At 49.9% G+C, this 22,280-nt stretch overlaps 1 protein-coding gene across 1 annotated transcript in view; it reads right to left on the bottom strand.

Annotated features, from left to right (window-relative positions):
• NADSYN1 (NAD synthetase 1) overlaps positions 1-22,280 on the bottom strand; it is a 36,357-nt gene that overhangs the window by 11,000 nt on the left and 3,077 nt on the right. The window contains exons 3-11 of the mRNA XM_061202245.1: positions 21,589-21,789; positions 20,442-20,502; positions 18,558-18,674; positions 14,505-14,558; positions 13,961-14,050; positions 5,474-5,525; positions 2,534-2,622; positions 2,242-2,359; positions 1,355-1,486 (exon numbers count right to left, since the gene is read on the bottom strand). Coding sequence (XP_061058228.1) covers positions 1,355-1,486; positions 2,242-2,359; positions 2,534-2,622; positions 5,474-5,525; positions 13,961-14,050; positions 14,505-14,558; positions 18,558-18,674; positions 20,442-20,502; positions 21,589-21,789 — 914 coding nt within the window. The remainder of the gene's footprint in view (positions 1-1,354; positions 1,487-2,241; positions 2,360-2,533; positions 2,623-5,473; positions 5,526-13,960; positions 14,051-14,504; positions 14,559-18,557; positions 18,675-20,441; positions 20,503-21,588; positions 21,790-22,280) is intronic.

Raw genomic sequence — 22,280 nt, 5'->3', positions numbered from 1 at the left:
TCCGGGCGAGAAAACACCACGGGATTATTTTCAAAGTTCCTTTCCTCGGTCCATTTTGAAACCGAAGTTTGGTTTCATAATCACTTCCTTGCCAACAACCCCAAGGAGACTGCGGAAGGCATGAAACATCACCTCGTCTGCGTGGATGCCAAGGAGGTGAAGCAACAAAAGTTACAACAGAGGGTCCTGTAGACTTTCTTATTCTGTGACACCACTTGCCTTGCTCCGGCAGAGCAATCCCCGGAGACTTTTTTTTTTTTTTTTGCTACCACCTGCCTCTGTGAATGAGCATTTCCAACACTTGTTTCCAAAAAAACCCAAGTTGGATCCAAAGACAAGATGGGCGATGCCATATGAAGCCCACACTGACCGTCTGAGTCCAGTAAAAGTGACCCTTCCCGGCAACAATGAAAGTTACGTTGTGTTGTGTTTGCAGAATTGGAATCTATTCCCATTTTTTTGGCAGTAACAGCCATTTTCCTTCTTGGGTGCTTAAAAAAAAAAAAAAAAAACCAACAGGGAGAGCCACACGATCCTCTACGAGCACCTTTTCATCTCATCTTATTCTCTCTGTAAAGGAAACTAATGTCCAATCACATGGGAAAGCTCTGCACCCACGTTAGTATGTGTTTTCAGAAGCAGAGGGTGTGCAGTTTTCATATTTGTGGCCCCAGTGAGGTTACGACCGCGTTGGGGGGACGTGCCCCCCGTGCCCCCAGCTGGTCATCAGTCCAGTGAGACCGGGGAGCCCCCCAGAACGAGGAGGGTGGGGGGTCTCCAATCCTGCTTCCAGAACCCGCGGGGCAGGGCCCACAGGGAACGTGTGCTGCCTTGACCTCTGGGGAAAACCCCCTAATGGCCCACCTGCAAGCCCCCTCCTGGCTCCGCCCCCACGGACGGGCTCCGCTCTCATCACGGGGACCGGGCGCGGTGTCTGCTCTTTCCCGAGGACTGGCTCCAGTTCCCCGCCAGCCCCGGCTGTGCGATTCTTCAAACAAGCCCATCACGTCCTCCCGGGAACCAGGGGTCACCCCTTGTCACTACAAAGCCCGCCCCTCCTGCAGCTCCTGGCCTATCCCTCGGCTCCAAGTGCAGCCTCGGGGGGACCCTGCAGGGCACGTGGGGCTGATAAACTGCCGGGGATCCCATCCGTCCAGCGTGCTGTGCGGGCGGTCCCCGTAACCTCAGGGTGAGAATCCCTCCCCCACCAAGGAGGTGAAGAGGAAGCAATCAAAACCAGCAGGACCCACCACGGGGGCCAAGTCAGACCCCCCCACCCCGTCATGGGGGAGAACAGAGAACACAGCCCCTGAACCAGAGACCCTCCCGCCATCGCACAGGGGCTGGTTCGTACCACGTCGTCCAGAGAGAACTGAGATCCCTGGGCAAAGATGCTGCCGTTCATGGCTATCAGGGCACAGCCGTCGTAGTACAGCCGGTCCCCGTCACAGCCCTTCTGATTGGCCAGCAAGTATATCCCGCCGTTCTGGAAAATGCAGGGGACAGCAATGGTCAACTGTGGTCCGTCACCTTCACCCTCCTCCGGCCCAAACACACGAAGCTTCAGACCCCCCCGCGACTGTGTCATAATTAGCCCCCCACCCCAGCAAGAAAATGTGCGCCTCCAGGGAATGCCCGCAGCTATGATGTTCTCGGCCTTCCAAGGTACCAGGCATCACACGAATTATCCATTCTCGCCTCCCAACTACCCTTCAAGGCAGGCGCTGTCACCTCCACCAGACAGGAGGAGAGACGCAGCTTCAGAGAAGACAAACCCCCCAGGTCACGAAGCTAGATTCTGTCCCAGGAAAGAGCAAACACGGCCCCTGGTGTCACGCTGCCAGCAAGAGGGGCAAACTCGTGGGCGTCCCCCATGCCTTGCTGTGGTGCCAACGGGCATCCTGGTTCCCGGTCACCATGTCACTTGTCCTGAGACCAGTATGATGGTCAAGAGCCCAGGAATCGGATGGCTGGGCTGTGAGCCCAGGGGCCGCTTGACCGCCATGTACCGAGTGTCCTGCTCCAAAGAGCAGAGGTGTCAACAGCACCTGGCCCGTAGGGCGGTTTTGAGGGTTAAATGAGGTCAGGCAAGTGGGGCCCGGGAAGCGGAGTCACGCACACCGATCGGCTGCGGCTGTAACCAGAAGCACCAAGCATCTCACGCTCAGGCCCTGCCCAGCGCTGGGCGCTGGGGTCGCAAGTGTGAGACAGACACGCTCCAGCATCCCCGCCGCCACCTACCTTGGTGGTGGCCATGGTCACCAGGTCCACCCTGGCGTGGGCTTTGCGCAGCACGTGGTGGCTGCCTGAGGCATTGGTGAAGATCTCCACGCCGTCCAGGCCCATGTCCACGTGTGGGCTGTGGGCAGAGGAGGGCAAAGAAAAGAGACCGGTGTCCCCAACCCACCCTCCCAGCCCCGCAGCTCCCAGGGCGTCTCCCCAGCCCCAGGCCATGACACCAGGAAGGCTGCAAACCCCCAATCCTCCGGGGCCCAGCGAGGATGGGATCTATGGCGCAGAGGGCAAGGCTGACCTGTGGGGTGTCCAGAGTTCCTCGCAGACCTCACTCCCGATGCAGGTGTCCTGGGTGGAGAGGACAGCATCCCCAAAGGGCACGGTTTCCTGGGTCGGGAGACCAGAGTGCTTGAGACCCCTTGGCCATCCCGTCTGGGCCATGTACTGAACCAGGACGCCAGATGTCATGCATGAGACTTGCATGAAGGCCACGGTTTTGTTTCAAGTACTGATGAATCCTTCCTCGACCCGGAGCATTCCCAGCCCAGGGGCCAGCAGGCATCTCCTCCGCTGACCCAAGGGCCTCAGTCACACCTGGGAGCCGAGCTCTGAGCTGCCACGAGCTTGACTGTGGCTGCAACTAACTGTGACTCGGTTCCTGAAGTTTCCACGGGCCCAGATGGCCAGCAGCGTCAGCATCGGCTGGATGCTCTTTTGACATCATCCGTGCGCCCGGGGGTCCCATCCCCACGTCAGAAACGAACGGACTGAGCTCTTACAAAGTTCACGCCAGCCGACGGGTCACCCAGCTCCTGAACGGCAGGGCTGGGGCGGGACGCAGGTCCCTGTGTCTCTAAGAGCTACGTTCGTGACCCCTGAGGGGTGGGAGCTTCCAGGGCAGGGACGGAGCTGCTCCCGAGGCTGCCACCCCGGTCTCAGCAGTCACTGACGTGAGCAAGCGCTGACAGGGTCGCCCGGGCGTGGGGCCCACCTTGGCCTCCTCTCTCGGGGACCAGGTTTCAGCTGCGCTGCCATTTCACTCAGCCAAGAAATCATCCCGGCGGGCCTGGACCGCATCCCAGCACTCTTGGCTGGGTCCCCTGACGTGTGTGTTAGTGAGTTCAACTCCCTTTATCACCAAGGGCAAGAACCGAGGGGCAGGCCTGGCATTTTCTGTTCTGATGCTTCCTGCCACGGACACAGCCCTCACCCAGGACCCCGAGCTGGCTGTCCCGGGACCACTGCACACCCTGCAGACCCTGCAACGGGCGCCTCGCATTCCTTACTACAGGGGTAGGGCTGGAATCCTGACCCCATCTTCCTGTGACAAGACCAGGGCTCGGGGCAACACGGTGATAAACAAAGCATGCAGGGGGGCTCTCAGTGACGGGCCTCCGACCTGAATTATCCAGGTTACAGCAGTTACGGGGCTGGTTTTGCCCTGTTTCTTGAAAACTCCCCTGAACTTTAATCCACTTGCATCCAGGGCCAACTTCTGCAACTTGCTCTCAACCAGTGACACCAAGTAGGATCCTCCCACCTGCAGGTGGCGCCCAGATTGGTTTAGGGGGGTCACCTGGTATGTTTTTGAGGATATCAAAGGGTCCTAGAAGAATGAAATGGAGGATTTCTCGCAGCAGGGGGATTGTTGCTGAAATGTTTGTTTCACACACACACACACACACACACACACACACTCATTGTGTTCTGGATCACGATGAACTTAAATTGTTCCCATTGCTGCAATTCATGGTCAGAAAAGTTTCCAGGTCACATGGGAGGCGACCAGACCTGGCTGAGAGCCCCTGTCCCCAACCTCAGCTGTGCCCACCCCTGACTGCCTCACGGGAGGCACCAACCCAAGCTGGCCCCTCGGACATCCTCTCTTAGGGATCAGAACCAGTGCCAGTGACTTAATCTGGCTCCCGAACAGAGGTGATCTTGGCCCAAGGGCCAGGGAAGTGAGAGGCAGGCGGAGACCCCTGGCATAAAGAGGAAATGGGTCTGGGGGCTGGTGGGATCGGGGGGAAGGGCACTCCTGCCCCAACCCCCCAGATCCATCCCCAAGGTCCAGATGCGTCCCTGCCGACCTGCTCCACTGGGGAGGTTCAGTGTGTCCCCGTGAGCCACCTTGAGTGCAACAGTGAGGGGTGCAGAGAATTGGGTGTCATGGGCTAAACTGTGTCCCCCAAATTCATATGCAGAAGCCCTAAGCCCCAGCACCTCAGATGTGGCTGTGTTTGGAGATGGGGGTCTTTAAAGAGGTGATTAAGGTAAAATGAGGTCACCAGGGTGGGCCCTAATCCCATAGGACTGGTGTCCTTATGAGAAGAGGAGAAAAGCACACAGATACACACAGAGGGACGACCCTGTCAGGACACATGGAGGAGACAGCCGTCTACACGCCGAGGAGAGAGGCCTCAGGAGGACCAGCCCTGCCCACACCTGGACCTCGGATTCCAGCCTCCAGGACTGGAGACAGTGAATGTCTGTTGTTTAAGCCACTCAGGCTGTGGTGCTTGGTTACAGTGGCCTGAACAAATTGATACACTTGGCAACCAGAATGGAAACTCAAGCAGGAGCCAGAGAAATCAGGGCCCCCCCGAAACACACCCTCTGTGCCCCTGGCTCTCAACGCCCCGCAGGAAGTAGACAGCACCGGGTCCCAGCTGTCCCACCTCAGCAGCTTCCAGGACGAAGGGGATGGTCGAGGCCCCCAGATAAGGCTGCAAAGTCAAAGCTCTTCAAGCCTGGCCAGCCAGGTGCAAAAGACAAGACAAGACAAGACAGATTTCTGATGCTGAGTTTTCACAGAATGAACAGGCGGCCAAGGAAAGTCCTTCATGAGTTTTATAACTAGAAACCCTCCAAACTCGGCTTCTTGGGCAGTCCCTAAGCCCGAGCCCCAGCCCAGCAGGGAACAGCCGGCCGGCCGAGGTGGGGCAGGAGCCCCCTCCCCCCAGGCTCCCCTGAGCCCTCTACCCTGCTGTGTGAGCCAGAGGAGAGGAGAGGAGAGGGCAGGAACAGGACAGGCATCACACAGGGGAAAGGAGATGCCCACCGTCCCCCCCCCAATGCTCCTGAGACCCTCCCCACTTGTTACAGACATCACCCCTTTGTTTGTGCTCCTTACACGGGCCATGGTGATGCCCGTTACTTTGACCCGAAGGGTCCTGCCCCCACGGCCCACCCCAGAGTGACGTCTGACTGAGAACGGGTTTTCTTTTCCGAGACTCACCTGCTTTGTCAGGTCCTGTATCATCCGGGGGAGAAAATATTCCTCTGTTTGCCTGGAAAGGAAACCACCACAGATGTGAGGAGGACCATCTCGGGAAATATGCAGAACGGCACCCAAACGTAAAGCAAAACTCAAAATGAGAGCTTGGAACTGATGAGCTGGCAAAGGAACTGTCAATTTAAGGTAAAAAGGAAAGTATACGGCGACTCGATGAGGCTCCCAGGCCGCATGACAGCGAGATGCTTGGTGCTCTCCTACCATTGGCCTGGCTTCCCCACACTTTTGTAACTGACCAGGACACCATGGGGGCCTTCCTGGGACAGGCCTTCCGCCACAGCCTCTGCCTTAGCTCCCCTCTGAAGTACCTAGATAACAGTACTTGATGCACATTTCCTGAGTTGTTTTACAGATGTGAACACCCCCTACCACCACCACCAAATGGAAGAACTCCTCAATGACCATGAACACATAGCCCCAGGCCTCCTGAAGCCTAAGGACTGATCATATGAACCCCTGTGACACCACCCTGCTGCCTCACCGTCAGCCAGTCAGAGAATTGGGCACAAGCTGATCACGTACCCTGCAAGACCCTCCTCTCCTGGCCTTTAAAAATGCTTCGCCAAAACCCTTCGGGGAGCGTGAGGCTTCTCAGGGCATGAGCCACCTCGTCTCCTTGCATGGCCCTGTAAAAAACCTTTCTCTGCTCCAAACTCTGACATTTCAGTTTGTTTGGCCTCACGGTGCATCGGGCACACGAACTTGCGTTAACACTTTCATGCACGGCATCTGAGAGGCATGTCACGGGGATTATCTGAAAAGAAGTCGTATTTCCCCACGGAGAAATCCAGGTGGAATTCCTGATCAAAGTTCCTGAATCAAAATGATCACACTGCATGAACCCAACATACAGTGACAAACCGATATCATCACTGAAGTAATAAAATAACGTTCCAAATTGTATGAGCTGGACAGAGAGTTTAATACACAACTTTAGTACAAGCCATCCCACGGTTTACACTAAAAGGTAGAATTCGAACAATAGATCGTTTCCAAATCTGACCTCAAATAGGCTGTTACCAGATGCACCATTAAGACATTTAATTAACTAGATTTCTTTTTGCTTTCTTAGAATTCACAAGAAACTTCTGGGAGATTTTAGTGGCTTTTCCTTAAGTAAATTTTAAAAGCAGAGAAATTGAGAGGACAATGCTGTTTCTCCCTCACTAATGAAGGGAACAGAAACTGTAGATGTCCCCTGACCCCCGAGCTGCCTTGGCATCCCATAATGAGCACTCAGTTCACCATCGGTAGGCTTGTTGATGGCGATGCTGCTGCATCACAATTTGTTTTATAGGGAAGAGCTGCCCCAAGGTTTCTCCCTTCACCCTCGCCTCTCCCCTCAATTTGCACGAAGATCCATTCAGAACCAGACGCAGGCAAGCCCACCAGGGAACGATGCAGGTTCACCTTTGCTCCTCCCCACCCACTGCTCCAAAGCCAACCTACACCTGGCGGATGGCTCATGAGGTTCGCACGGTTCATTAAAGAGCCAAAGTATCAACAATAAACCCTCCGGATCGGCAGTGAGTCATTCCAAGCTGGCTTCACGCTGGCCCGACCCATCTTTCCAGCTGCCTCCACACCTGAACTCCTCCTGCTCTGCACAGCTCTTCTGATGGGATGTTCTTCTTCCTCAGCAAACATCCCCCGGAGAAACCCTAGCAGCATATTTCTGCCGAGAAACCACTTCTGGCCATGCTAATTTCAAGTCTTTTCTGGCCCCCTGGGAGCTACAAGAGCCCCCTCGACACCCCCGCCCCCCGACACCCCCGTCTTGCTGGGCTCAGATTTGGGGCATCCACCTAAGAATCTAATGAAAATGAACCTAGATTCTTAAGTTCTCTGCAGTCAAGAACTGGGCCTTTTTTTCGGTTTTCCTACAAAAGCCTGAAATAGCATCTTGAAGCTGTGAGGACTCATTACTAAAGCAGGGACACAGTGACATAACCATTTTATTGTCACCATTTTGGCGCAACTCCCGAAGGGTAAAAACTCTGTTTTGTTTTTTAACTGTACCAAAATGAAAGCTTCTGGTTCCAGCTCAATATCCACTGTCACCCTTTCTACAGGCATCATTAAATGAGTGATGGTCTGAAAGGATTCAACATTTCAACATTAGAAATGGAGAAAAAGAAAAGTGAACTAGAGATCTATACTGGCATAGAATTAGAGACAACAGAAGCCAACGCAAGATCGCAAAGATAATCAGACAATAGAAGATAAAAAGCGAGCTCAAAACTAAGAAAATAATTTGAAAAATTAAAACATTTGAAGATATGAAAACATATTAGGTGCATCAAAGAACAGAACAGATAGGGAACCCTTGGGTACTGTTGGTGGGAATGTAAATTGGTACAGCCACTGTGGAAAACAGTATGGATGTTCCTCAAAAAACTAAAAATAGAGCTACCATATGATCCAGCAATCCCAATCTTGGGCATATATCTGAAGAAAACAAAGACATAATTTGAAAAGTTAAATGCACCCCAATGTTCATAGCAGCACATTTACAATAGCCAAGACATGGAAGCAACCTGTGTCCATCAGTAGATGAATGGATAAAGAAGATGTGATACATATACACAATGGACTACTACTCAGCCATAAAAAGGAATGAAATTTTGCCATTTGCAACATTGTGGATGGACTTGGAGGGCATTATGCTTAGTGAAATAAGTCACATAGAGAAAGATAAACACTGTATGATATCACTTGTATGTGGAATCTAAAAAATAAAACAAACTAGTGAATATAACAAAAAAGAAACAGACTCACAGATATAGAGAACAAACTAGTGGTTACCAGTGGGAAGAGGGAAGCTTGTTTCAGAAGCTGATCACAGGAATCTCTCCTTGGATGAAAATCAGAGGCCCCATGACCTGCAACCAGGGATTATACATACTACAAAAGTCATCATTTAAAGGACTCTCTCTCCAGCTTAGATGAAAGGACCCTTATCAGGTATTCATAAGTAGCTCAAGCACAGTGAAACAAGGGAACTGACTCTTGAGTTCATATTTCCCACTTACGAGGGGTCTCTGCATCAGACTGGTCTACAGAAAGGACTGCTGACCCAAACAACACCCACCCCAGGATGAGAAGAAGATAGCAGCGGTAGACAGCTGACCCAAGAATCTGGACCAGACCCATTCTACTAATTCAATTTACTGTTTACCAAATATTTGTCTCCCCTATCAACATTAAAGTTATTGTTTTACTTGTAACCATACCTTTGCCCCCAAAGTTCGGATGGAAAGAAAATTCTCTAGTGAAGTTGTCACAGAGTATAAGTACTCGTGACATGTACCACTGCTTGAAGTCTACTGCTAAAAGCACATGTAAAGTGTTTCTGTGACAATTCAGTATAATTGATAAAATGTATAGCCTATAAAAGGTTTCCTTGCTAGCATACTTCTGTGCTTGTTCACTGAGTCTGATTAGTTTCCCCAACGTGGATAACTAGGCATATATATTTGTTTATATCTATATCAAGCTGGCCTAGCACCGAGTGATATGATGGACCCATGGCAGGCAGCAACCACCCTGGCATCGAGGGACAAATATTTTGATCATAAATGCTTTCTATCAAAAGATCTGCAATCAAAAGAGGAAAATGATGGAGGAAATTTTCACATGTTGAGGTATGGGGAAGTCATTCTGGCTTATACACGATTTAACTTAAACTTTATACTAACCAGAATGACCTGTTTTGTGGCCTATCAAACATGCATTGTACATCTGCTTTAACCACTGAGGAAAAGAGTGGATTCAAAAATCAAAATAGAGTAACTGTGGTTCAGGCATCCAAAATAGAGCTGGATGGCCATTGTGGGTGTGGTTTCAGACATGCTCCAGTATTACTGAGAACTTGAATTTTCTGAACTGTATCAGACTCAAGGACACCACCAGCTATTCTCAAAACAGTTATCTGCTAGCTGCCAATTGCAAACTTATGTCCTCAAGGTCTCCTCTTGTAACTATGAAATCTTTTACTTTAGGAATAGCAGCAAACAAGACAGCTCAAGCCATAGCCTCCCAGCAGAGGGCTCTAGATTCTTTAGCCAGAAGGCTACTAGACAATAAAATTGCTTTAGATTATATTTTAACAGAAAAAGGGGGCATGTATGTAGTGGCCAATAGTTCCTGTTATGTATGTATTAATATCACATCAGAAGTTAAAACCTATTTATATAAAATAAGACAAAAGGCAGCTTGGCTCCAACAAATGTCATCCCAAAAACCTGGATTTGATCTCTTAAGAAATATCTTCTCATGGATCCCAGCAAGAATAATGTCTATGTTTGAGGCACTGGTTAAACTAGGTATTATTGTTTTGTGTTTGCTAGGATTTATATCCCTTTTTGTCATAACTCTCTACTTGCTGTTTGTCTTGTATCCTTAAGCCCAAAGTCTTGGCCTCATCTTGGGATTTGTAAGTATTTGCAATCAAATTCGAAACAGTTTCATTCCTCAAAACTTTGTTAGGCCTACATCCCTCTTCAGTAGGAAGCAGCCAGAGCGGTCATGGCCCCCTTTCCTCAAGACTGAGGAATGATTAAAAGGTGGGGGGACTGAAACCATGCCCCCTAGAGTTAACAGAGTTAACAGAAACTGATGGCTAAAAGGAATTCTTGAGCTTGTCTTGCAGAGCAGCAGATTGGGGATCAGCTTGTTAAAACCCCTCTGCTTGTAAACCGCCTTTACTGATGTAGCTCACTTTAGTTATTTTTTTCTTCCTTTCTTTTTTTCCTCTCTTTAACTGAATACGTTCCCAGCTTCACGTAGCCCAGTTGTTTTACAAGAACGTGGAGGTTGGCTCATTGGTTACCAGGGAAACCAGCAAAGGGGCATGTCCCTTACCGCCCCTTTGATAAACTGTCATAGTGGAGATAGTTCTGATCTAAAGATTAGAACAGTCGTCACTAGCCGGGGCCGGGGGGCAAGTATGTAGGCATTTACTGATTAGGCTCTACGACTAAGAGGGAAGGTGAGTCAGGTGAGTGGGGTGTAGGTGAGGCGGGGACTGGTCCAGCAGGGATGTACAGAGAGCCAAGAGAGCAGCCATCTTGGGTGGCCTGACTGCACAGCTGCAAACCTCAGCATCTCAGCATTTGGTTTGCTGCATGTTGGACAAATGGATGTGTCCACAGTAACAGACTTGTGATTGGCATCTGAAGTAGGGTGGGGGGCAGTTCAGTGGGGCTGAGCCCTGAACCTGTGGGGTCGGACACTACCTCCAGGTAGACAGTATCAGCACTGCGTTCATTGCCTGGTGGTGGTAGAATCGTACAAAGCTACTGGATGCTGAGTTCCAGCAAATGAGTGACTGACAGGGGAAGACAGTCATCCAGGAGGCTGAGCAAACCCAGGAGGGGAGAGAAGTCCCAGAGAACTGTGACAGGGAGGGGGTGCCAGCTGTGCAGCCAGCCTGGGGGAAAATGAGCAGGCTGGGGCAGGAAGTGCCTGTCTGTCTGTGGGAGGAGTGTTGGGCGAGAACAGAGACGGAAAGCAAAGGAACTTGACACTGGTCGACTCCAGGCAGGAGAAATGAGCGAAGAAACACGGATTCAGAACACAATCTGCAGCTCAGTTGTGAACGTAGATATCGGCCGATCGTGAAACACTGAGCTGTGACTGGTTAGAGAGAAACAGCAAGCCCAAAATGGAGTCATCTGCCCCAAGACAGGAAACCAAGACTTAACTGCAGTTTCAACCTTTAAGAACAGTCAGTCTGATGTCCTGATCACACTGGGCAGGCAGGCTCTGCACGATGAAGACCCTGCTGTTACTATTCACAAGAGCCAAGACATGGAAACAACCTAAATGTCCATCGACAGATGAATGGATAAAGAAGATGTAGTATATATATGCAATGGAGTATTACTCAGCCCTAAAAAAGAATGAAATAATGCCATTTGCAACAACATGGATGGACCTAGAGATGATCATACTAAGTGCAGTAAGTCAGACAGAGAGAGACAAATACCATACGATATCACTTACACGTGGAATCTAAAATATGACACAAATGAACTTATCTACGAAAGAGAAACAGACTCACAGACATACAGAACAGACTCGTCGTTGCCAAGGGGGAGGGGGGTGGGGGGAGGGAAGGATTGGGATTTGGGATTAGCAAATTAGACTATTACATACAGAATGGATAAACAACAAGGTCCTACTATATAGCACAGGGAACTATATTCAATATCCTGTGATAAACCATAATGGAAAAGAGTATTTAAAAAATGTATATATATATATATATAACTGAATCACTTTGCTGTACAGCAGATATTAACACAACATTGTAAATCAACTATACATCAATTAAAAAAAAAAAGACCCTGCTGTTCCCTCTGTATCAAAGAGGAGGGCCTGGCCTGACACTATCCTAACTTTTCTCTCACTAATACCTTCTTGTCCTGTCCTTCTGCTTATAAAAACCTTCCATTGCGTACTGCCTCTTCTATTTACTAGTGGGCGGCTGCCAAGTTCCTGAATCATTGAATAAAGCCAATTAGATCATCAAATTCACTCAGATGAATATTTGTTTTTTTAAACAAACTTAACCAGAAAACTGTAGAGTGCCCATGTTAGGAAGAGGAGGTCAGAGAGACTAACGGTGGGGGCTGAATTGTGTGCCAAATCCTGTCCTTCCAGAGCAGGAGGCCACGAAATGGCAATGTCTGCACATGAGTTAGAAATACCAAGGCGGAACCCAGAGGCTACAGGAGAAAGGAGAAAAATGGAAAATGGAAATGGACAGCTATGGGGGGCAGGGCTCGGAGACGGGGCAGATTGCGGGGGGGGGGGGTTTGTGTATTTCTTTCTTGTTATCAAGTTTATAGAATTATTTATGAATTACAAAACCATATTATTATATAAAAGAGCAAACTATTTGTACTATGTATAAAGGAACAAACCACTGGACGAATCTCAAAAGCATCATGTTTAGCTAAGGAAACCGGTTACAAAGGAAGGTACATGGTGTGACTCCATTTGTAAGAAATCTAAGAAAGGAGAAGACTAACCTTGGGGGCATCAGCTGGAAAGGGGCAGGGGTGCCATGGACATGGCTCTGTCTTCTTTAGGGTGTGGTTGCACGAATGCACACAATTGTCAAAAAAGAAAGCTCCTAAAATCTGCATATTTTATTGCATGTTATTTATACCTCACTAAAAAAGTGTAAAAGTAAACACTATTTGATACAACATTCCCAATTGTAAAGAGAATTTTGGTCATATTATTACTTGATATTACATGATTTCTATAATATTTAAAGCATTCAGAGCACAGAAAAAAAATTTTTTTAATTTTCACTAACAAAACACTGGCATATAAACTTAGAGAAGAGAGGGAAATCCTGAATAGATACTAGCAAATGGAAACAAAGTTTAACATACCACATCCATTTGGAGCTTATAAAGACACGCAAAGACTTACCATGTTCATCTCAACATATGCTAAGAAGAAATTTGATAAATTCAACAACCATTCTCAATTAATTTTAAATCCCCAAAGTAAAAATAACTAAGGATGGATATAAATCTGAAACCAAATCAGAAACAGGAAGAGCTTTCCAAGTCAAGTTGGGAAAAAGACAAAAATGCCTGTTATCAAAGACGTTTGCTCTAGAAATGATCTAGAATATTGTTCTAGAAATGCTGGCCAAGAAAAGTAGTTTTGAAAATGAACTGAGGGATGTAAATATGAGAAAGAAGTAAAATTAGTTTTCTATTATATAATTTCTACTTGAAAAAAAAAACAAACTAAGAAAATCTATAGAATAACTACTAGACCCAATAAGAGAATGTAGTAAGGTGGCCAATTACAAACGCAACACACAAAATCTCAAGTTTTCCTACATAAAAATATTAACCACTTAAAAATATCATGTAAAAGATTCCATTTGTAATAGCAGCAACAATAAATAGACAGGAATAACTATAAGAAGAATATAGGGCAGGGGTTCTCAACTGGGGATGATTCTGTCCCCAGGGGACACTTGGCAATGTCTGGAGACATTTTAAATTGTCACAAATGGACGTGTCCTTCAGGTGGAGGCCAGGGATGCAGCTATACACCTTTCCGTGCATAGGACAGACCCCCACGACAAGAATGATCCAGCCCAAAGCAACGGGGCTGGAGCTGGGAAACCCTGATATACAGGATCAGATGTATAATGATGGATGATGGGTGACTGATGATTGAGAGTTTCATGTGGTCTGTGATAAGTGGGCTATAAATTAATCAGCAGTGTCAAAGCAGCCATATCTAAGTGACAGGTACTGTGGGGCAGGGACTTCGCCCGGAATTCGTGTCTATCCCCCCCACGACCTGCACAAGCTACGCACAGGAAGATGCTTCGTAAGCGTCCAAGGAGCGGTCACAAACCAGGCTCCTGCGCGTCGGGCAGCGACTCACCGACTCCTGGACCACGGGGTAAACCAGCGCAGCTCTCGGTAGTTGCCTTCATTGGCCAAGGCCATTTTGGGTCTGATGAGCAGGATCTTCCTACAGGCAGGGGGACAAGGCCACTCCCGAGATGAACACGCCCCATGACAAGGAGCAGCCGCTGGTCCATCCACCCCGACAGTCGACGGGGACAGGGCAGCTAAGACCCGGCAGGGGGGCACTTGCGGGCAGCTGATGTCCAGGGTCTGCGAGGGGACATGACAAGGCCTCTCTCCCTGGACTGACCTCCCAGCAATGGGGCCATGTGTCCCCAAACCCCACCCCGTGGCCTCTCTCTTTCTAATACCTGAAGGTGTCAGTGGTGGCAGAGACCAGGAGCAGTGCCACTTGAGTCACCTGCCTGGTACACCAGCCCCCACTAAGGTAGGTCCAGAAGCAGCCTCCCTGAACATGGCCCCCGGGGACCATGCCCCAGGGCACTGGCACGAGTGCCCGCAGGCCCCTAGAGCTCAGGGGAGACAGGCAGGTCGCTCTGCTCCCGGCGGTCACCTACCTGTTGAGAAATATCACCCTGCAGTTGTAGCGGACGTTTCGGTGCATCATGGGCCTGCGGAGAGAGGGGATGCACACACTTGTTGGCGAAGAGCAGAGTTATGCGTCTGTTTCGATAGGAAGTTTCTCCGTCCTTTATGAGAATCAGAAGGCCCCCCGGTGGCTTTCTCAAACCAAAGTTAACAACAAACCCAAGTGTTTCTGCCACAGCGTAGGCTCTAACTGGGAGAGAGTCTTCTAAGCAGAGCACCAAGTCCCTCCCTGCTCAGGGCTCTTCCTCTCCTCCTGGAAGGTTCTCGGACCTTCCAGTGGCTCCCTCCCTCCCTTTCTCACATCCCTGCTGTCACATCACCTCTTCATCCCCTGATGGCCTCAGGCACTAGCCCCTGTGCCTCCCCAATTCTCCCTCCCAGCACCTCTCCTGACCCGAACACCCCCTCCCCAGAATGCAGGCTGCAGGGCAGGGGCAACGGGTCCGAACGGCCGGGGCTGGGGTGGGGGGTGGTAGGCGCTGAGCAGATCTGCTCACCCCTCTGTCTGAACCCTTTTCAGGATAGATATTGTGTTTTACATCTCCTCCCAGACCACCTGGTAGCTTCCTCCTCTGCAGGGGAGGGGACCAAAGCTCCAGAGGCTGGGGTGCTCTGCTGGCCACTGGCTGGGGCAGAGCTGAGGCACAGCTGGGCCAAGACGGGGCAGAGCTGGGGCAGAGCTAGGCGGAACTGAGCAGAAATGGGGCAGAGCTGGAGCAGAGATGGGGCAGAGCTGGGCAGAGCTAGGTGGAGCTCGGCAGAAATGGGGCAGAGATGGGCAGAGATGGGCAGAGATGGGGCAGAGCTGGGAAGAGATGGGGCAGAGCTGGGGCAGAGCTAGACGGAACTGGGCAGAAATGGGGCAGAGCTGGAGCAGAGATGGGGCAGAGCTGGGCAGAGCTGGGGCAGAGCTGGGAAGAGTTGGGCAGAGCTGGGGCACAGCTGGGCAGAGCTGGGCAGAGATGGCAGAGAAGGCAGAGCTGGGCAGAGCCCAGGTGTTGGAGCCCAGCTCAGGGTGAGAGGGCAGGAGCTCAGGGCAGAAGGCATCAGGCACCAGGGGAGGATGGCCTTAAGGGGTACCTAAGATGATGGATTGTCAGATAAAACTAATAAGACAAATAAATAAATGCCCTGGGACATGAGTAAACAAAGCAGTGATGCAGGAGGAAATAAAACCAACCATTAATAGTGTGGGCTATCAAGTCAGGTGGCCAGGTTCCAATCCCGCTTTGCACTGGCTAAGTCCCGCTACCCTGGGTTCCTCCTCCCAGAGGGACTGAAGGACGGGATGCAGGCGGGGGTGCCCCCAGTTGTGGACACGGCACACGGATGCCACCAGCAAGGATTCCCACCGCTGTGGTTTCTCATCCTCCCCGGGCCAAACCAAAACCTGCCTGTGTTCACATTTATACAAAAATGTGTTCAAGGCAGGAGGTAAACTTATATTTTAAACAAAACAGAGACCCTCAGTGAATATCCGATTTCCAATTGGAGTAAGCCTCTTGAACAAAAACAAAAACAAACAAAAAGCACTACAAGGAAAATTGAAAGCTCAAAACATAAAGTTAAATAGCAAACAACATACAAGTAAAAGTATTTTTATCATATGTGGGAATGGGTTGATATTTTTCACATATAAGGAACTCTTAAAATAAATTAGACACAGACACTTCAATTGTAGGCTAAAGAACAAGTGTCACAAATGGCCAAAAAACAAACAAGAGAGTTCAACTTCCTAAGTCATGAAAACAAATAAATAAGATCTTTTTTTAAAAAAAATTATTGCACGTTTTAAGATCCTCTCTAATTTGTTTCTTTAAGTTTTCTTTATTTTGAGCTAGCCCTTTGTGATCAGCGCTAAGGATAACATGCCTTCAAAAACAGGGCAGGAAGGAGGCTCAGCACCTTTTTCCTGGAGGATAATTTGTAAAGACAATTTCAGACGGAGAATATCAATGACATCATGGTATGACGGTTGTTTTCTTCAGTGGTGCTTACAGATCCAGATAAATGCTGGATTTCGAAAGAAAAATATCTTTAAATATGATTGTTAACACTTTGAGGGGAAAAAGCAGAAAAATTATAATCGGATTACAAGTTCAAGGCCAGCAGAGGAAAGTGGAACAAAGAAAACACACAAAAGACAACGGGAAAAGCAAAAAAGAAAATAACATGATGACTAGGACATTTAATAAAGTGGCCAGAATCAGTCCATGTGGTGGGCTGCGTAAAGGCCCCCAATGATGTCCCCGTCCCGATTCCTAGGACGTGTGAGCATGTCACCTCATGTGGCAAAGGGTACCCAGCCGATATAACAAAGTTACAGACCCTGAGATGGGAGATTATCCCGGACTCTCTGGGGCCCTCATCATAACCACAAGGGTCCTTCTGTGAGGGAGGAGGGACAGTCGGAGGGCACGTGGCAGCGGAAGCAGGGGTTGCAGTGATATGATCGCTGGCTTTGAAGATGGAGGGAGGGGGAGGGGCCACGAGCCAAGGGATGCGGGCCGGCCCTCCAAGCTGGACTCTTCCAAGGAAACCAATTCTCCCCCAACAGCCTCCAGAAGCCCAGCCTTGCTGACCCGTTTCAGACTTCTGACCTCCACACCCACAAGACAACAGATTTGTGTGGTTCTGTGTGTCGCATCTGTGGTACTCTGTCACACAGCAGCAAAAGAGGAAACAAACATGGTCCATGTATCAAGAACGATAGTAAATGCGAACAAACTGGGTTAAAAATCTCATCTGTTCACTACTTAAAAGAGATCCTACTACACAGATGTCACAGCAGGTTGAAAAGGAAGTGCAGAACACGTGCAGGGCCAAGGAAAAGAAAGCAAACTCAGCTACGTTCACACCACATAACACAGAATGAAGGATGCAAACAGAAACAACATAAAGGCCCATCAGTGGCCTCTGGTTACACAAAGCACATCACAGACACCTCAAGAATAGTCCTAGGCCAGAGCCCTACCCATGTGACCTGCACCCGTGGAAACTACACCCTATGGACCTACAGGCAGACCTCGTTTTATTGCACTTTGCTTTACTGTGCTTTGCAGGTATTGCATTTTTTTTTTTTTAATTGAAGGTCTGTGGCAACCCTGCATAGAGCAAGTGTATTGGCGCCATTTTTCCAACAGCTTTTCCTCACTTCCAGTCTCTGTGTCACATTTTGGTAATTCTCGCAATATTTCAAACTCTCCACCAGGAAAAAGATTACAACTCCCTGAAGGTTCAGATGATGGTTAGCATTTTTTATCAATAAAGTATTTTTTAAGTAACGTAAGTACGTATGTTTTTAGACATAATATTGCACACTTAATAGTCTACAGTATAATGTAAATGTAACTTTTATATACCCTGGGAAAATAAAAACTTCGTGACTCAGTTAATTGCTATATTTGGCTTTACTGCAGTGGTCTGGAACCAAACTTGCAAGGTCTCCAAGGTCTGCCTGTAGACGTCATGGGCCTACAGCTATGGAACCTACACCATATACATCTATACTTATGGAGCCTGCATCTATGGAACCTACACCATACGGACCTACACCTATGGAACCTACACCTATGGACCTATACCATATGGAGGAACCTACACCTATGGAACCTACAGCTATGAAAGCTACATTTATATACCTACACCCTCTGGAACCATATGGTCAGCATGTCGATATGGAGGGATGTGGAACCATCCCAAGACTTACCATTAAGTAAAGAAAGAGCTATACATGTGAAAGGGAGACCCTGTGCTCCCAGCTGTGCAACGTGTGTTCCCACATGCACAGTAGCATCTGGGAGAACATACCAAAAAATCTCCCAAGAGCTGCCTCCGCTGGGGGAGTTAGGTACCTGCAGGGCTAGAGAGGGAACAAACCCCACTTCTCTACAAGAGGCCTTCCGTATCTTTGAAATGTGCAGATTCCACCTCCCTGACATTAGGATGGCTCCAGACATACGACGCCCTTGAACTTGCCTCTTTCCAAGCTTGCCTTTCCCCATGCTCACGCCGGCACTTACATTCCCACATCACAGATGATATTCTGAGTGACTGGAGACTCCAGAAGGGCAGCCAGGACCTGGAGCGAATGCAGGAGGGTGTCCGACTCGTAATAATGATCCCAACATCCGTAGCCACTGCAGAGGGAGGAAGCAGAGCAGTTAGCCCTTGGGACACACCGGGTGGGCCCGGGGGCAGGGGTGGGGCAGGGGCCTGGGGCCTAGTGAGTCAGAATGTGCAGGGGTGCAACCCAGGCCTTGGTATCTTTATAAAGCCTCCCAGGAGATGCTATTGTGCAGCCAGACTTAGAATCACTGCTTCAAAAACAACCCAAAAAACGATGCTTTTTATTGGAAATTCATGGACTGGGCCCCATCCACTTCTCACAGTGGTCAGTTACAATGAGAAATTCTCTCTCATGTCACAAAGTGTCTGCTCTTGGATTTTTTTTTTTTAACCTTCAATGTAGCCCAAATCCCACTAATCTACAAGAAAGGGATGCGAAAGAAACAAAGCTGGACCCAGAGAAAAACATTCCTCAGGCAAAGGGACCATGAATAATCATTCGAATGCCACTCACACAGCTAATCCTGAGTTTCTTGCTATAGATACTGAAGCTTGTAGTGGGCTGAATGGTGTCCCCCAAAAAGATGTGTCCATGCCCTAACCTCCAGAACCTGTGGATGTGACCTCATTTGGAAAAAGTGTCTTTAGAGATGTAAGTGAAGGATCTGGAGATGAGATGACCCTGGCCCTAAATCCAGTGACAAGTGTCCTTACATGAGACAGAAGGAGGAAAAGCCATGGAGAAGAGACGGGGCTGGGGCTGGAGGGATGCGGCCACAAGACAAAGAACTGGGAACCAGAAGCCTGAAGAGGCAGGAAGGACCATCCCCTGGAGCCTTGGAGGAAGCAGGGCCCTTCTGACACCTTGATTTTGGACTTCGGGCCTCCTGAACTGTGAGAGAATAAATTCCTGCCGTTTTAAACCATCCAGTTTGTGAAACTTTGTTACAGCAGCCCCAGAAAAAACTAATACAATGCTCAATGAGGTCCTAACAGGGGAAGTGGGTTGAGAGTAATTTCTCAGTCTGGGAGTCCCAGTAACGAAATGTACAGAATTTGTAAAGTACTATTTTATTTTGTTTTATTTATTTTACTATTTTATTTTATCTTATTTCACTTCATTTTATCTTATTTCCACACCACATGGCTTGTGGGATTTTAGTTCCCCAACCAGGGATGGAACCCCGACCCTCGGCAATGACAGCGTGAAGTACTAACCGCTGGACCGCCAGGGAATTCTCTGTAAACCACTTTTAAATCTTCACAAGGTCCTTCCCACTATGCATGGCCCGGAAGTGATGTTGCAAACGCCGAGCAAACTTTGCACACATGAACACAAACCCCCAAACTGGCCTTTGCCATCCTTAATGCCTTGAAAAGCACTCCTCTCGGCCTCTGGTTCTGATAAAGGGGAGAGCCTGATTCTTAGATGAAAACGGGGTCCAGACCTGGGATGTCCTTTCCTCTCCAAGGACAGACTCCTGCCTCAGAGACTGTCACTTCCTTACCTCCCAGGCCACATGTGATACCAAACACCAATGCAATGCCAGAGGTCCAGCCAGCTTTGACATCAGCCCCGGACTGGGAAAAGTCAGCCTCTCTACGAGCTCCTGTGTTACCCGACATAGGAATCTGGGATCACCCAGCCTTGCTGGGCCCGCTCTTGTTCAAGGGTGCCAAGCAAGCACACTCACGGGCTTCTGAAGGTCTCCTAAATGGGCCTGCATGTCCGCAGTTCTCAATGCCCGCCGCCTCCTTCCTTGCACTTTCGGCTGAGGGGAGCTGATATAGACGCCTCTACCTGCCCACCCTGGGGTGTCTGTGTGTTCTGCTCTCACCATATTTCCAGTTCTGGTCCAAGCCTGTATCTTGCTCCTTTGTGTTTGGCAATTTCAATACCTACATGTACAGAGAGAGAGAAAGAGGGGCAATTTCAGCACCTACAACTGGTCCAAAGGCAGATCCAACCCTCTGCTGCCATAGGTGTCGTAAAAAACCAAAGGGCATCTCCCAGACCCTGCTGACACCTGCAGGAAATGAGACACAGGCAGGGCCTGCAGGGCTGACCCTCAGCACCAAGGAGGAGGAGGGCAGGGGTGGGGTGGGGGGGGTCACACACTGGTAGTTTATTAACCAGCAGATGCAGAAGACCCTGTGTAGGGAGAAGGCAGGACCCAGAGGCACCAGCAGCAGGAACCAGCCGCCTCTGGGTTTGAACAGCAGGCCGGGGAGGAAAGGCTGGCCAAGTGGAGACTCAGCTCTGGCCACCGAGACTGCCTCTCTTTACTCCAGCTAGATTTGCTCTGAGCTCTGATGAGATGAAAGCAGGTTGAGATTGAAAAAAAACAAAAAGGATGAAGGTCCGAGGCACATGGCTGATAAGATGCCCTCACCTGAATCATTCTGTTTTTACTGCGGTTGGCAACCCTGCTGCAGTAACCAGCTGAGGACAGTCAGTCTGAGGTGGCCTAGCCTGTAGGGTTGCCCAGGGCAGCCCCACTTCAGGTGTAGATGTCAACAGTGCAAACTTGCGCTTTCAAAGGTGAGCTGGTGCAAGTGACAACTGTATGGGGACCCCCGTCACACACACACAACGACCACACCTAGTCTCTAAGCTGGGGGGCTCACCCCTATTCCACTTCCCTCTTTGGGTCGGTTTCAGCTCTAGAAATGTCACATGCGACCCCAAAGATATTTGAGGACAGGTTCACCCCAGCCCTCCCCATCTCCACCTCCACGGCCAGACTTTTCTTACCACGTGTACATACCACGTGTCCCCAGGCAGTGTAACCCACTCCGCACCCCCATTCATGAGGAGGACCCGGGCACTTACGGGCACAGGCGTGGTCATAAGATAGCTTATCTTATCTGTCCCCATGCCAACGGCTGCGAGTTTCTCCAGAGCAAGGCTGCGTGTGCGTCACAGCAAGCCTGGCGGCCAGAATGGACCTTCGCCCCTCTGCCCCACGCCGCCCCTAGACTCACTCTTTAAAATCCTTTGCAAATTGCCCTCGAAGTCCAGGGCCCACTGGTTGAGCGCGCAGGTGGCCACGGTCACCTTCCGGCCCATCCTGGCTGCAGTCGCCTGGGCAAAAGGCCGGCCGGACAGTGGGTCTTTCTGTCCTAGAGAGACAGGCGGCCGCTGCTTGTGTCCTTCCGGATTGCCCCGTCCCGTCCCGCCAGGCCCTGCAGGGACAGGACCGCAGATCCCCAGCGTCAGGCCCCGCCCAGATCTCCCGCCCTCGCCCCGCCCTCGCCCCGCCCTCGCCCCGCCCAGCCCGCGGAGCTCCCCGCCGCGCCTGCGCAGGAGGGAGGCCCGCGGAGCCGCGAGTGCTTGGCAAGGGGGCAAGCGCGCTATCCCCGCCCGCGCCGCCCCGACTCTGACCGGGTAGGTGGGACGGTCGCCAAGTCCTAGAGCGCAGGTGGAGCGGGGCCGGCCCGCCCGCGTGCCCCCATCCCTCTATTTAATTCCATACCTCCCCGCAAACTGCATCTTAATACACTTGTGCAACTTTATTTTCCCCCGTGATATTAATTACGTTCTTTTGGTTATTTCTGCATTTGTCACTGCATTGTAGGAATAAAGCCCACTTTATCCGTTCATAACGGGCGGGCATTTAAGTTAGCAGCGTTGTGCCAGCACACACAAGCACTGCTATTTGCATTCCTGTAATGCA

Source organism: Eubalaena glacialis, chromosome 10, assembly GCF_028564815.1.
Source record: "Eubalaena glacialis isolate mEubGla1 chromosome 10, mEubGla1.1.hap2.+ XY, whole genome shotgun sequence".
Classification (NCBI taxonomy): domain Eukaryota; kingdom Metazoa; phylum Chordata; class Mammalia; order Artiodactyla; family Balaenidae; genus Eubalaena; species Eubalaena glacialis.
Note: the sequence above shows the minus strand (reverse complement) of the source record. Positions and strands in the feature narration are given on the sequence as shown.